We start from the raw sequence: 13775 nt of genomic DNA on the forward strand, positions 1-13775 counted from the left end.
CTATTGTATGTTCTACCGCTTGATTTTTAAATGTGGTTATTTGATAACCATGATCTTTCACGTCTTTTTTTGATCCGTGCATTTGGGAAACCAAAACAGCAATTGTCAGAGCAACAATCGTACGAAGAAAGAAATTTCAAGAGTTCCATGGCTCTATCAGCTGCTAGCATATTGAAGACCGAAACTTGAAACTTTACAAACGTTCGATGGAGCTAATGGTTGACCGAATTTTTCCGATTTTAAAGTGCATCTGTTCCCGGTTGTGCATGTTTAGAAGTCTGTCTGTAACGCTAATCTAAGATGGAATAGCAAATAGTTTACGACAATTACTGTTAATAACCTCAGGATCAAACTGAGCCTCAATATAACAGTTAAAATAAGATGATAACGGCATCCAATACGGGATACTAAACTGAACTGGATAAACTGGAGTTCCATGAAGGTCAGATGTAACTAGTTTCGTTTCGTGTTTGATTCTAAAGGTTTATTCTTCAATCCAAGTTAGTTGTTTGCTAAATTTTTCAGTGTCAACTTCCCACTGATGGTTGCCACCAAAAATTTAGTGAATGCCTAAATTAGATCGGATGAAAAAGGAAAGAAAAATCGGCTTCAGTTCCTCACTGGACAAACACCAATGATGTCACGACAAGAAAACCAATCAGCTGCCACCCTCCTCGATAATAACCTATCACGTGACAAAGAAAGAAAAAACATAAGTTGTTAATGCATAAAAATCACCCTGAGGTCCCTCCCTCCTCAACTGCAGGCGCCATTTCGTCGTTAAATGCGAGAAAGCAAGGATAGTGGGGCTGTTTAGGAAGGAGGAAGAATGCAACTTCTTTGCTTCCGTCCTACAACTCCAAGCTATTTCTATTTTCAAAAACTCATTTATAATTCATAAGCCCATTGACCTATCAAATGGTCGATTCAACATCACGTGCAGTCGTCTTAAAACCCGATAAAACCTCCTCCTTATGAGTATGCGGTGTTTTATGTTTTTCTGGTATGCTAATTTCCAATGCTCACAAAAGTATCATTGTTATGAACTCTCTTGACACACGCTTTTCCAGGAATGTTTTTGAAGCCGTTCAAAAAAATCGCAGCACGTGTTTTATCGGGTCTGAAACCTCTCGGCTGCGCCTCGTGGTTTTAAATCCCGATAAAACACTGCTGATCGTGTTTTAAACATTACGTAAATTTTTTTTTCCTACCATTTTGGACGAGACAAAGAAGTGATCATAAAGGGCCTGGGAGTGGTAAAACGATGGGAAACGCGCGTAGAACAGGAATTTCCATTCATGAAGTCCCGACCGGGAACGAACCCGATCATCGCGTCTCATTTAACACCCAGTTGAGAAATGGAAAACTACCTTCATGTCGATTGGCAGACGCTTGAAATGTGATTTTCGGACAATAGCCCAATTTCGAAATATTAAAATTCAGCCTGAAATAATAAACATCAATGCGAGGTTCTAGGAAATAAACCCAAACAAACTCTATGGTTTATTCCCCAGGGCCTCGCAGTGATGTTACTGTTTCAGGCTGAATTTCAATATATTGAAATTGGGCTATTAGTGAATTTAGGTAAACGTCACCAAGAGACGTCATTAATAACACTAAGATCGTTCTTTAAACTACTCTGCGATTATTTCTGCTCATTAAATTTGCAGGAGATAAGGTGGTAGAAGCAACGTTCAAATTTATACAGAGAAAAGAAACTTCACCATCGCTTGTTTACGTTTGCCATTTAACCTAAGGTCTTGTCATTTCACGTTGCTGTTTAGGAGCAAGGGACGGCTAAGAAATAATTTGCTTATAATTGCAAAACATATGGTTTTCTGACGGTGCCGTTGCCGCCGTTGTAACCATCCCAGGAAAATAATTATATTCAAGGAAACTGGGTCCAGTTGTTTAAAGCCCGATTAAGCTAATCCTGGATTAGCGTGAACTTTGATTCGAGTTTAATTACTAATCGCTAAAGATTCTTCCAATAGATTTTTGCCCCTCCGTTTTGGCTTAGACTTTTCTCTACCTTTATCTTGAAATTAGCCTTTAAAACCACTTTTAAAGAGCGAGATGAAAACCTCGGTTAACTTTTAATCGTAGATTAGCGTTAATCGGCTTTCGAACAACCCGGCCCTGAGCATTACCTTTGGCATCGCTCTTGGTTACAGGAGTTGAGCTCCATTCTGCTTTGAAACCTTTGAAGGCGTCAAGTTCGTCCGAGTGAAACATGATATAAAGGGACTGGGTCGAGGCCTTGATGGGTTCTGGCAGTGTATTCCCGCAGTACTTTGCTGCAAAAACAAAAAGTTGGACGATGAAAGTTAAAGCTTAAATAAAAACATGGCCTTCTGTTTTACCACAAATATTCGACATGTTATCCGTCGGCCGTTACTGTACGACATTTTGATGCTAGAAAAGGTTACGGTTTTGACCGTGGGAGATCTAGGTACAAGATTACGCTAATGTCTAATTTTAATTAGCAATTCTGTTGCCATGAATACAAATATAGCTTAGCAGAAAAATCGTTGAAGCCTACCACCGGGCGCAGAGGAGTCAAATTTGATGTAAATTCCGGCTAAATTCAGTGCGAAATTGCGCGGCAAATAGAGTGTGTTGAAGAGAACGTGATCGAAGAAGAACGTGATCGAACAAAGCGTCGTGGGATTTTATTACGCGTCTGTTGAAAGGTTATATAGGCGACAATGCTCGCCCGTGGGGAAACGATGATCGCCTGGAGGGTGACGTCGGAAAAGCGAAGCTTTTTGAACAAGGCGCGAAGTGCCGTAAGTCGGCACCGTAAGCTACGGTGATGCGCCCACAGTCATTAATGCATGCGGCTCGTGTTTTGGGAATAATCTTTCAAAAGACACTTATTGTTGTGTTTAAATCAACAACAAACTCCATTTACAACGCAATTTCCCAGTGAAATTAGCCGGAATTTAAATCAAATCTGACTCCTCTGCGCCCTGTAGCCTACTTAAAAACCGTAGGAAATTACCTGGGAAATGTTAATAATATTGTCTGAGAGCCGATTATTATATGGTTATTACCAATCAACGGTGCTCCTTTGTCTTTCCCATTCCTTATCTCCACGTAGTCAGCGGTACAGTTTTCACTTTCTTCCAAATCAAACGCTGTAAACTTGAGCCTGAGATCCTTCTGTTCAGCGTTTATTGAGATTGTCCATGCGCAATCCAGTTTGTTAGGGTACTGCGTGCTGTAATATGGCGTGGTAATTTCACCTTTGTCTGCCATGACGTTTTGACCACAGTCTACTAAAAAAAATTAACAGCGTGAAGAGAGGATATAGGCATGATTTAAAGTTCTCGCACAGCGAGGCGACACATGACAGTCTGTCTCACGAAAACAAATAACCGGCGAGTAGTCTGGCGAATTTTCGCTAGCAGCGACCACATTTTTAAAATCTGGCTTCTCGCCTTCCAGCTAATTTTTGACTGTAGAAGCTTTCAAATATTCAGGTGTGCGTCTGCCGATAAGATTTCGGACCCGGAAATCTATTTAAACTGAGACAAAATTCATTGCCAGAAATTCCGGCAATTTTTGGTAATCTTGAAAAGCAAAAACAACCGGCAGTCGGTAGAAAAGAGATAGGAAGATTACTTCTCAGCCTGAAACATCGGGAGCTTTGTCGGAAACACTCACCTGGTCCGAAATTGCGAGTTTGACGCAATTGCCTCTGCCTCGTGTGGTCTAGCATTTTCTCACTAGGACTATCTCTTAGTATAAAATTTCATGGGTTCACTTAAGCGCTTAACTGACACGACAGAGTTAATTTTCCGATCCACCATTTGTGTCCATACTTGTAGCCGCATAACGTTCAGTTCGACCTTTGAACCGGGTCTAAATCTGCCCTCAACCACCCCAGGAGAATTCTTTTTCCTACGGTACGATGTAGTCATTAATCTCATGCATGGTCTAATTACCCAATTAATTAATTAATCAATTAATTAATTAACCAATAGCCATACCAGTTTTCTTCATTTCACATTTCTCGTTTGTCATATTAGAGGCCACCTTTACTATGCTGTCTGTCGTTCTCGCCAGAAACGTTATCATATCCGGGGTCACGTGACTCATGTCGTCACAGCTTTGATGGTAGCACTGTCTCATGAACCCGCGAAAATCAGCGGTATCCGTGATGAAGACAGCTGGTAGCGAAGGCTCGGCATTCCAGAAACGATAATGATCCGAGCGGAAGAAATCATACAATCCACGACGATACTGAGAAGGCCAGAGAGAGGGTCTGCCTTTCAATGCGAGGGGAATTTCCACCGTTAATGATTTGAAGGTTGCTGCAGATTGGCAACAAAAATGAAGTATTAAGGTTCGGTATATATTGTGATTCATGAATAAAGTTCTCCTAAAATGAACAGAAGGCTTTTATATTCCCGGTTCAGCCAATCGAAAGGAATCGAACAGAATTTCAGAGTTCGATTGAGTACGGTAATCGAACGCAATCGAACACAGAAAATTCCTTGGCAATCGAACGCAATCAAAGACTTGAAAAGACCATCGCATGTTCGATTGCCGAACGATTGTCTACTGTGTGGACGATTCAGTTCGATTTCCGAACTCCATCTAGTAGTGCGATTGTGTTTGGTTAGTTTGATTGCGTTGCATTGGTTCGGCAATCGAACTCACAGAAGTCATTTTTCGACGTTCGATTGCGTTCGATTAATGAATTCAATCGAACTTAATCAAAGGATTGAGTTCGATTGCGGCTACACATACAGTAGTACTGTCGATCAACTCCAAGGAGAAGTTTGTAATGAAAAAGACAACGGGAACGTAACTGGTAAAGGTTATTCAGAATGACTAAAGAGCTAATCTTGTTAAATAACAAAATTGGATCGATTTAGACTGAAAGTTTGTTAGCAATAAAGGGTTAAACGAGAAATGGTCTAAGAAAAAAAAATTAGTCATTTGGCAATAAATAAATTAATATAACTAAAAAGTCAGAAAGTTACTAGGTGCCAGTTGAAAGCTATGGACATTCAATTACCAGTCAAGATAAATTACATAGGCCTGTATGAGATTCAGTTTCAGTTTTTGTTTGAATGACTTTACAGGAAGTTTTATTAAGTTCTCGTCTAGATAGTCATTCCAGGCAGCTGTGGCAGCAAAACGAATGTATTAATATAATAAATTGATCTATCAGAAAGTCCAGTTTTATATTTATGCTTTTAAGATATAGTCTGGAAAAAAGATCTGAAAGACTTAGAGAGAAATTAATACATAAATTGGAATTGCGAACGAATATTAAGGCGGTAAGTTTACGCAATTCCGTTTGTGTATATCGAAGTTTCTACTCCGTTACCTGAAGAACCAAGACAGTCGAATGATCCGCGGCATAGAATCAAGCGTGAAAATCTGGTCTAACCATACACAGCGCTAAAATTCAGCTCTACTATATTTGATCCCGGAAATAGTGTGATGAAGACGGAACTCAAGTGTGTATGTCACATGACAAAATGCTCCTTGATTCATGGAGTATTTTGCAACATGTCCGAGAGTATTTGGAACCGTACGCGATTTTTAACACCGCGAAGACCCTTGGGACGAGGTTTCTCCGTGATCTAGAGGTGTACAAGGGTAACGCGAGATTCGTGAATCGTTACGTAAACTTGCGTGGTTAAAAAGAACTGAAAACTATACAAATTAACTCTTATTCCCCGGAAACACAGATATATAGTAGGGAATTGTTACTTGTGATAAGTCGACATACAAAGTCTTATAGCGCGTTTAAATTCTCAACGGCTGCCTGTAACCCAATATCGTTTGTACTCAAAGGTCGTCGTCCCACTAGCAGTTAATTATTACACGCTCTCTAGTGACGCGTGTTTGGGGCTTGGGCTGCCTGTGGTTTTTTTTAGAACGAAAATGTCTAGCTAGATAATAATGATCAACTTCTGGTATCACTTACCATCACTCCTAAATGCGTTTGTTAGTGCATTGATTAGAATTATATCATCGTGTAGACGACCAATCACAGCCAAGAAATTTCCTTTAAACTGATCGTCACTGATTTTCTGGTACAATGTTGGAAAGACTTGCTGTATGGCTGAAGGTAACTTTTGAGAATTTGGCGTGGTGTTGTGGTTGAGGATAGTCTCTAGGACAAACGCTCCTTGGAACTTGATGCCAGTGTTGTTGAGATAGCGAGTTAGATTTTGGACAAAATTATTGCTACCACATGTGATACCTTGGCATGAGCAATTCACTCGCAGTGAACACGAGGGTTGGTATTCTTCCAGGTCGAAGGCCACAAACAAGATTGTGTGGTCTTGCAAGCAATTCAGCTTGTCTATAAAAGATCAAGAATTAAGCTTTAATTAAGGAAGCCGATGTTTGAAATGGGAGATACACGAACAGTTTAAGCCAAAGGGTGACTTTATTTTCAATCGGAGAATTCCAGAGTTTTCATTACGGGACGCGTTTCATGCACTTTTCTTCAAAGGACTAATGTCTTAATTGAAGAAAATGTTTTTAATTTTTTTAACTTCGCAATATACTTTCCTGCTGTCAAATTTATAATGTGTACAAGTTAGTTCTAACCCTAACTCTGTCGGAGTGAGAATAATTACAGGTAGGGTCGTTTTAGTCCTCGTCCATTCATGTATTGATCAAAGTGTAAAATAAAGCATTCATCAGTTATACAGAACAAGGCATTTTTAACTTTAAAGTAATGTTGGTGAGACGCTATTTTAAAAAATTGGTACCACTCAAATGAAAGCTACTGAGCAAAAGGCCAAGTTTGAAAGTCTTGGCTTCTAAAATGGTGAAGATATAGTTTCGTTAAGTCTGAAAATTTTAATTTTCTAGGCGTACGCTCATATGAAAATGGTCTAGGTTTGCCCTCTTCCATACAAACATCGGGAAAAAATTCCTCAATTTACCGAACTTCATACATGTTCGTTGTTTTTTTGTTGTCTTTCCCGTAGTGTTAAAGGGGACCTCCACTCCGACAACAAATGGATGGTACATTTTAAATTTCTAAATTCTAAATTAATTTTTAGTTTATAAAGTAGAAATAACATTCAAGTGTGCTAAAAATTAGACATGATTGTCGCCTATTTTCCCTTTTAATTTTCCCGGGTACCGCCATTTTGGATTTTATGACGTCATAGGTTCCGCTACTGTTAGTAAGCAGAAGTTCTTTTGAGTGAAACAATGAATGATTTGCCAGTAATCAGAGAACTATGTTATGCGCAAAGGATTCTGGGATCGCCAGGGGGCAAACATTGCAAGTCGCTGTGTGTGCCACATGGCTAATTTTCATATGGATTCTACTTCATAAGCTGTATTCTGCTGTTATTTAGTTTGCAACAGCAGAATACAGTTTATGAAGTAGAATCCATATGAAAATTAGCCATGTGGAATTTTTCGTGTTGAGCCAATGACGTCACTTCCTGTAATTTGAGCCAAGTAATGGCGGCCGTGAAATCTCGAATAAAAAGCTAAAACAAAAAATACTTCCAATCGCCGTAAAGGATTGAAATTTGGTAACATGAGTAAGATGGTCATAATCTACACGAAAATGCAAAAAGATGGAAAATGAAATTTTCGTCCCAGCGGCACTTTAAAGGAATAAAACGCAGGAAGACTGGAGATAGTAGGTCAGTGACGTCAATACAGGAAAGCAAGTTTCGCGGTTTCTCTGTTCCTCGGTTGTTGTGGGGATGCAGAGGGAAAAAAAGGTGTGGACGAAATTATGAATTTGAATGTTGAATGTACACAGCGAAACAACTGAAAAAATAGAGAAATTTCACGCTTTTGTAAGCCTCAAATGCGGCGAAGAAATATTGATAGCGAAAAGACAATTCATATTCGATTATTATACGAGAACAACATGAAGATTTGATCAAGCAAATAAAAAAAATTTTTGTCATGAGTGTCACCATTAAACTGCTACATGTTTACTCCGCCTAACCTGAACTGGTGTAGAGCTTAACAGCCTGCAGTAGAGCGGTCATCCCTGATCCGTTATCATCCACGCCAGGAGTGGTGTCCTCTGAATCATAGTGAGAACCAATCAGAACAATCCTGTCGTCACGTGATCCGGTGTATCGACCAGACAGCTGACCAACAATATTCATGCCTGGATACTAAAATAAAATAAAATGAAATATAATAACTTGAAATGTAATAGTAACGTTGGTTGACCATAATTTTTTAGTACAGAGCTGCACATTCTGGGCGTGGTTAGAGACAGCTGTATTATATTTGCAGCCTACTCGGCTGCGTACACAATAATTATTGCCAAAATAAAAAAGGGAAAGGCCACACACAGAAAGGTATTCCTCCATTTGTGAAGACCATTATTCCTCTCCTCGTTCTTTGATTTCTTGAGTGATGGACCCAGTTGGAGTAGGGTATCATGGATGACTTTTACGGGCTTGGGATTTTCTTCCTCCAACTCCTTACAATTTCAAAAATTGTTGGTTCGCGAACAAGAGATAACGAGGATTCAAAGTTTTTCTTTAGTATTCAACACGTTATAACGAGGGTTGGGAGAATCCACGACGGGATCACCGGATGTACTCCTGGGGATTTTTTGGTTGAGGTGTTCGGCTCAGTTCTCCAAACCCTCACCCTACTTCAGACCAGAATATGTAATTTTCCGCTAGCACCGCACTAGTTTCTAAAATCCATACCCGTTTTCATACGTGGTTAAATTCTATACCCTTTCACTTCAAACTAGAGTTCTCCCTGTAACAAATGAGTCATCTAATAAATAAGTGTTCTTTGAAGAAGATCTGGTCCACTTGATGTTAAAAAGATCTCGGAAGGTAACAGGGCACCTCTAGCTCAGTCAAGGAGCCAAATTCCCCCAAAGTCCCTGTTACATTAGAAAGCTTCATCCACGACCAACCTTCCATTCATTTTTTGTACATGTTTGACGCTATTTTCGTGCGCTCGAATTCATCGACTTCAATACATTTCTCCTGGATGATTTTTGAATCTCGTAATCACCAGATCATATGCTGCAAATTAAATGCCGAGAACCAAAGGGAAAATAACATTTTCCCTAAGCCCATCCCTTTATCCCCTTGGAGGCACCCAACCGTCGACGTTCGCATTTTTATGTTGGAGGCTAAGGTTGCCGAGCGTGCATCAAGGACAACTGAGCACGACTGGAGGGGAGGTCCTCAGGTAAAAAAAAAACCTCCTGAGGTCTATTCCTTGTGGTTCAATTTAGAGGGAAACAAACGACTTGGAAAGAAATTCTCCATATCACAACCGACCTAACAGGATTTATGGAATAGCATTTTGTGACTTACCTGAGCATTGTTACTTGGGAATTCTTCAGTCCATGTTCGCAGTCCGTGATCGCTGAACGTTTTTACGATGAAGTCTCGAACCTTCTGTTTGGCCGCAGGCTTTACGTCAACATTCCTGGTTTCGTTAAAATTGTTCAGCAGGGAGCGCAGAGACTGCGGCAAAGTCATAGAATCCACATTGAGCAACACTGTAAAACAAAGTTTACTTCTGAGCTCGTGAAAGCCCTTCACATGAAAAAGGAGCAACTATAGAATAGAGGGCCACTTTGGTCACAAATCTGACTCGCCCCAGACCTCTCTTTTCTCGGTCGTGAACCAAACTTGTTTGGTCATAGAAATTCTACGTTTCAACCAGATGAAAAAATTTTGCAAGGAAATGATCCAGATAATAAGACGATTCATTAGAGCGGAAAAAAGATTCGGGGGGTTAAGCGCACTTAAAGTCACTTACATTATATTGCACGGTGATTTTATGAAAGAGGTTAATCGCTTTGACCTTGCCGGATATATTTATAAATATTTACATGTGCTTGTCATGTCGGTAAAAAGATAAAAAGGCTTTAATGTATGGAATGTAATATATGATTTAAATATATCGAATGCTAATGGCACCGGCCAATATGTGACAGATATTCCAACGTTGCTCGAACCATGGAACAGGTCTCTGGAAATCAGGTCTCTGCCACCAAGCGTAATAATGAAAGGAGTATTCAAGAAAGGGATTGGAAAAAATTGCATGATCGCTTTGGCGAAAGAGTGCTGTCTCTCCTAAAGGAAGATTTGGCTTAGCCATCTTCATAAAAAAAAAAATAACGCGTGCAAAGGCAGTTGAGATTGAAGCTCAAGCAAACAAGAGCCAAGGAACACTAGCTGGAAAAAGTAGCAGTTAGTATAAAACCATTCGTCTTAAAAACAAATGAAAGACAGATATGAAACAGATATATAAATAAACCTAATTTGATGCCCTTAGCTCCCACGAGTCTCCTGTAGGTCAGTGGCAGAGCGTCCGAACTAGTAATCGGAAGGTCTTAGGTTCGACTCCTGATAGGGGCACTCGGATTTCCTTTTTCCGAGTATGCCTAATTGTCATTCACTGAATAATGCATCATTCTCGGAGATATAAATAGTTTACGTTCGTTTTATAAATGACACAAATTTTCATCATTGCATTACGCAGTATTGATACAGATTGACCAAACGCTTATGATTTCTTTAAATTCCGGATGTTTGTGATCAATGTTAAAATGCTCCCTTAGGTTAATTCGAGATCAAAATTTCGTCAACTTTTTATGGTTTTGAGCATGATTGCTTCTCTATATATTAAGTGCTTTAATACAGAATAAAAAACTGTTTTGTATTTTCAAACCTGTATGTTGACTCAGGTTTAAAAGCATTAGAAAGCTACATCAATTAAATTAAATAGTATTAAAATATGGTCACTTATTGAATCCCTCGAAGATAGGGGTATTTGATTACCAGAAATGGACCTATGATGGGGCATCTGAACGGCCTTTTGGCTCGGGGGGGGGGGGGGGGGGGGAGATTTTAACAACCAATAACCCAAAAATTCAAATTCCCAGGGATTGTCCCGGGGGATGATGTTGGAGAAGCTTCGATTTGACCGGGACATAAGTCAGGTCCTGTTTGACTTCTCACAAGGGCCTATCAGTATGTGCAAAATGCCCTAACTTTGAGAGAGCGACTGTTTTGAATTGTGCCACCACTTGGAATTGGTTGATATTTCGGCCGGAACTTAAGCACTCTTAAAAGCATGTATATGCAAAAAATTTTAACATACTTGAACTCAATACAGGTCAAACCCACTGAAACCCGAATTCGTGAATATGTTCAAGCTGAACTACAAACATGAGCTAATCAATTTCGACAACTTCAGGGTGTGGAAAGGAGACAGCAATGAATTTGAATATTTAGGACTCTGTAGTTAATGGTCAAAATAACGATCTTTAAGAGAAACATTAATTTGACTTCACTCGCCTTGAAAAATGACCAGAATAAAGAAGTATTTAAACTTTCTGCATTCACGATATGTCCACAAATTAACTGCCTGGAGTCTTGGGCCACAGGAACATCTAAGACGACAGGCATCTAAGAGCGTGACTCGCCCAGCAGATTGTTTGTTTATCCTCTGTATGTTTGTCAGATTTCGAACTCCGTCTTTAAACCCAGCTTTGATTAACCTTATCTAACCTTTCTTCGCCGAATAAAGAGAAATCGTGCATGGCAATACAGATTCAGTACACTTCTTAATTCTTACCAGTTGTTAGGCAAAAGAACAGCACAACTTCCAAACAACGCCTCATGTCGACAAATATTGGAGTGAAGGAATATTGGGAGGAGAGAGTGACGTGAAGCGTGATGGTATATTAGCTTGATAGATCGTGAATGCCACCTGTCAGTCGATTTCTGTCATGTTGACTTATTCTTGTGTGTGCCTTTTCGGTCCTGTTCAAGGCGAAAATAATTTGCATAAATAGAGGCAATCATCTGAAAAGCTTCATTATAAATTGCCATTAGTTTTGGTACCGATCGGACTTTGCTTACGCGATCCCGAATCGTGAAAAAATAGCCGAGATAAGAGTTAAAATGCTAAAATTTGAAATTCAGCACAATTAGATCAAAGATTGCACTTTTGTCAATTCTCATCCCTGGCTAAATCGATGAGATTGTTCTTTAATAGTTCTTGTCCATGCTTGTCTCCCGCGAAACCAAACAACCGTTTCTCTGAAGAGCAACAAATCTAATCGTGACCTCCGTCGTCAGCTGCGAAGACTCGAATCCGGCTTGCAAACATTCGATAGAGCTGATGCTGCTGATACCGGGAACATTTACGTCCGGTTCGGTCTGTTGTAAATGCTCCTGTGCTCAGAAGTGCATGTTCAAAAGTCAGATTGTAACGTAAAACCATAGTCTGATTGAATAGTAAACAGCGAAAACATGTAATTCACGGTAAGTGTTTCCGTTAGTTAATACTTCCAGATCAAACTGAACTGAAATTGAACAGGCGCGATGATCAAAAATGCAGTTTTGAACTTCCTTCGGTTTCTCTTAAGCAAAGCCCAAGAGATTTTAATATTCATGACTCAGATGTTAGTCTGCAATGCAAGCGTGTTATTTTGGCCTGGCGCAATAGCCGCCATCTTGGATGTTAAAAGCAGAGGAAGCTTGGGAAGAGTACAAAGTGCGACCGTCCTGAACGGGGTGGGCTCCGGATTAACGACTAACCGGGATTCTGGCTTTCACCCGCCGTCCGAAAACGCCTGCACTACAGGCTACTTAGATGTAGCTCCGTTTTATGAGCTGATCTTCAATCTAAATTATATCAATCGAGATTACTAAACTAAAGCTGTTGCTAACTGACATTTGCGTACACTTATACAATATTACTAGTATTACTATACTACTATTATTATTATTAGTTAAAGTTCTGTCCCCTAATTAGTATGGGTGTTGTCCCATGCTACAAGGCTTGACACTTTAATAAAGTTTTCATCATCATCATGATATCGAAAATTTAGTGAAGAACTTACACTAGGTGGAGGATACAAAGAATCTTTTCTTGAACAGATCGTAGAGCTGGCTTTGGTTTTCTAGTTTTCTAATGTTTCATTTGGTTGATTTGTTGTTGTGTTGTTGTTGCTGCTAAGGTATAATGTTGCCTAGTTCCTAGGCCTCTCTCTGTTTTTCATCTCGGCCAATCCGTTTCGGGTCACGTGGTGCGAGCGAAAAAGCGAGGTTTAGACAAAAATCAAAAATTGAGACATTTTCTGGCGCGAAATTTCACGTTGAGCGGTTCGCGCCATGGCGGAAAAATCAGAAGAAGTGGTAAGTTCGAACTCATTTTCAACGCAACTGCTTCGGTCGATAAGTCTCTTTCGAGTTTATAAGAGTACGTAGTTAATTCATATTATTTTTGAAAAGGAAACAAATGGACCATACGGTACGGCTTTATCCTCTAGAAAGAGCCTTTTCGACGAGCAATTTGAAAGTAAGCATAAGTTTATTTAACTTGGAAATGAGTGATCAGCTCTACCGTCAAAATCATCATGTTGTAATGAAAGGCTCTCTATTTTCAACCGGTTATTTACTACGTTTTTAGAAAGCACACTGGAGAGTGTGACCCAGCAATTTCGTAGTTTAACAACACCTTCGAAGGAGAAAGACGAAGGTAAGCCTTTTTTTAAGTTTGAACTTTATATTTTTCACAGGGGACTACGTGAGGAATAAGGTCGCAAGAGCTTAAATCGATCGCAAGTGGTCCATGTATTACATTTTCAGGAGTTTGCAAAGATGGCAACAGTTGATCTACAATTACACATGCATCCACAAGGGTTTTGAAACCATAACAGGGAGCTTAAGCAACGACGACGGCGACGGCAACGACAACGCCGCAGAACAATAGGTTTAATGAGCAAAAACAATCGCTCTGCACGTGTTTTTTACATTTTG

At 39.8% G+C, this 13775-nt stretch overlaps 1 protein-coding gene across 2 annotated transcripts; it reads right to left on the bottom strand.

The window, feature by feature from the left end:
• Nucleotides 1–135: 135 nt before the first annotated feature.
• LOC146470931 (uncharacterized) lies at nt 136–11692 on the bottom strand. Of its 2 annotated transcripts, none has more exons than XM_085121439.1 (8): nt 11584–11692; nt 9309–9496; nt 7958–8132; nt 5951–6331; nt 3996–4319; nt 3057–3278; nt 2151–2297; nt 136–685 (listed from the first exon to the last, which is right to left on the bottom strand). In XM_085121439.1, the coding sequence occupies exons 1-8, from the start codon at nt 11627–11629 to the stop codon at nt 618–620; spliced, it is 1551 nt and encodes a 516-aa protein (XP_084977565.1). In that variant the 5' UTR covers nt 11630–11692; the 3' UTR covers nt 136–617. The 2 variants fall into 2 exon arrangements, with proteins under 2 accessions (XP_084977565.1, XP_084977564.1); XM_085121438.1 differs by having other exon boundaries at nt 451–685; nt 3057–3281.
• Nucleotides 11693–13775: the final 2083 nt, after the last annotated feature.

Source organism: Pavona decussata, unplaced genomic scaffold, assembly GCF_977016875.1.
Source record: "Pavona decussata unplaced genomic scaffold, jaPavDecu1.1 SCAFFOLD_109, whole genome shotgun sequence".
In the NCBI taxonomy this organism is placed as follows: Eukaryota; Metazoa; Cnidaria; class Anthozoa; order Scleractinia; family Agariciidae; genus Pavona; species Pavona decussata.

Bases quoted from the DNA above. Each gene is read 5' to 3' on its own strand.
- LOC146470931 (XM_085121438.1), bottom strand. From the start codon at position 11,629: ATGAGGCGTTGTTTGGAAGTTGTGCTGTTCTTTTGCCTAACAACTG. The intron at 8,133-9,308 runs GTAAGTCACAAA...ATTTTATTTTAG, and splicing joins TCCCAAGTAACAATGCTCAG to TATCCAGGCATGAATATTGT. The intron at 6,332-7,957 runs GTTAGGCGGAGT...GATCTTTTATAG, and splicing joins TAAGCTCTACACCAGTTCAG to ACAAGCTGAATTGCTTGCAA.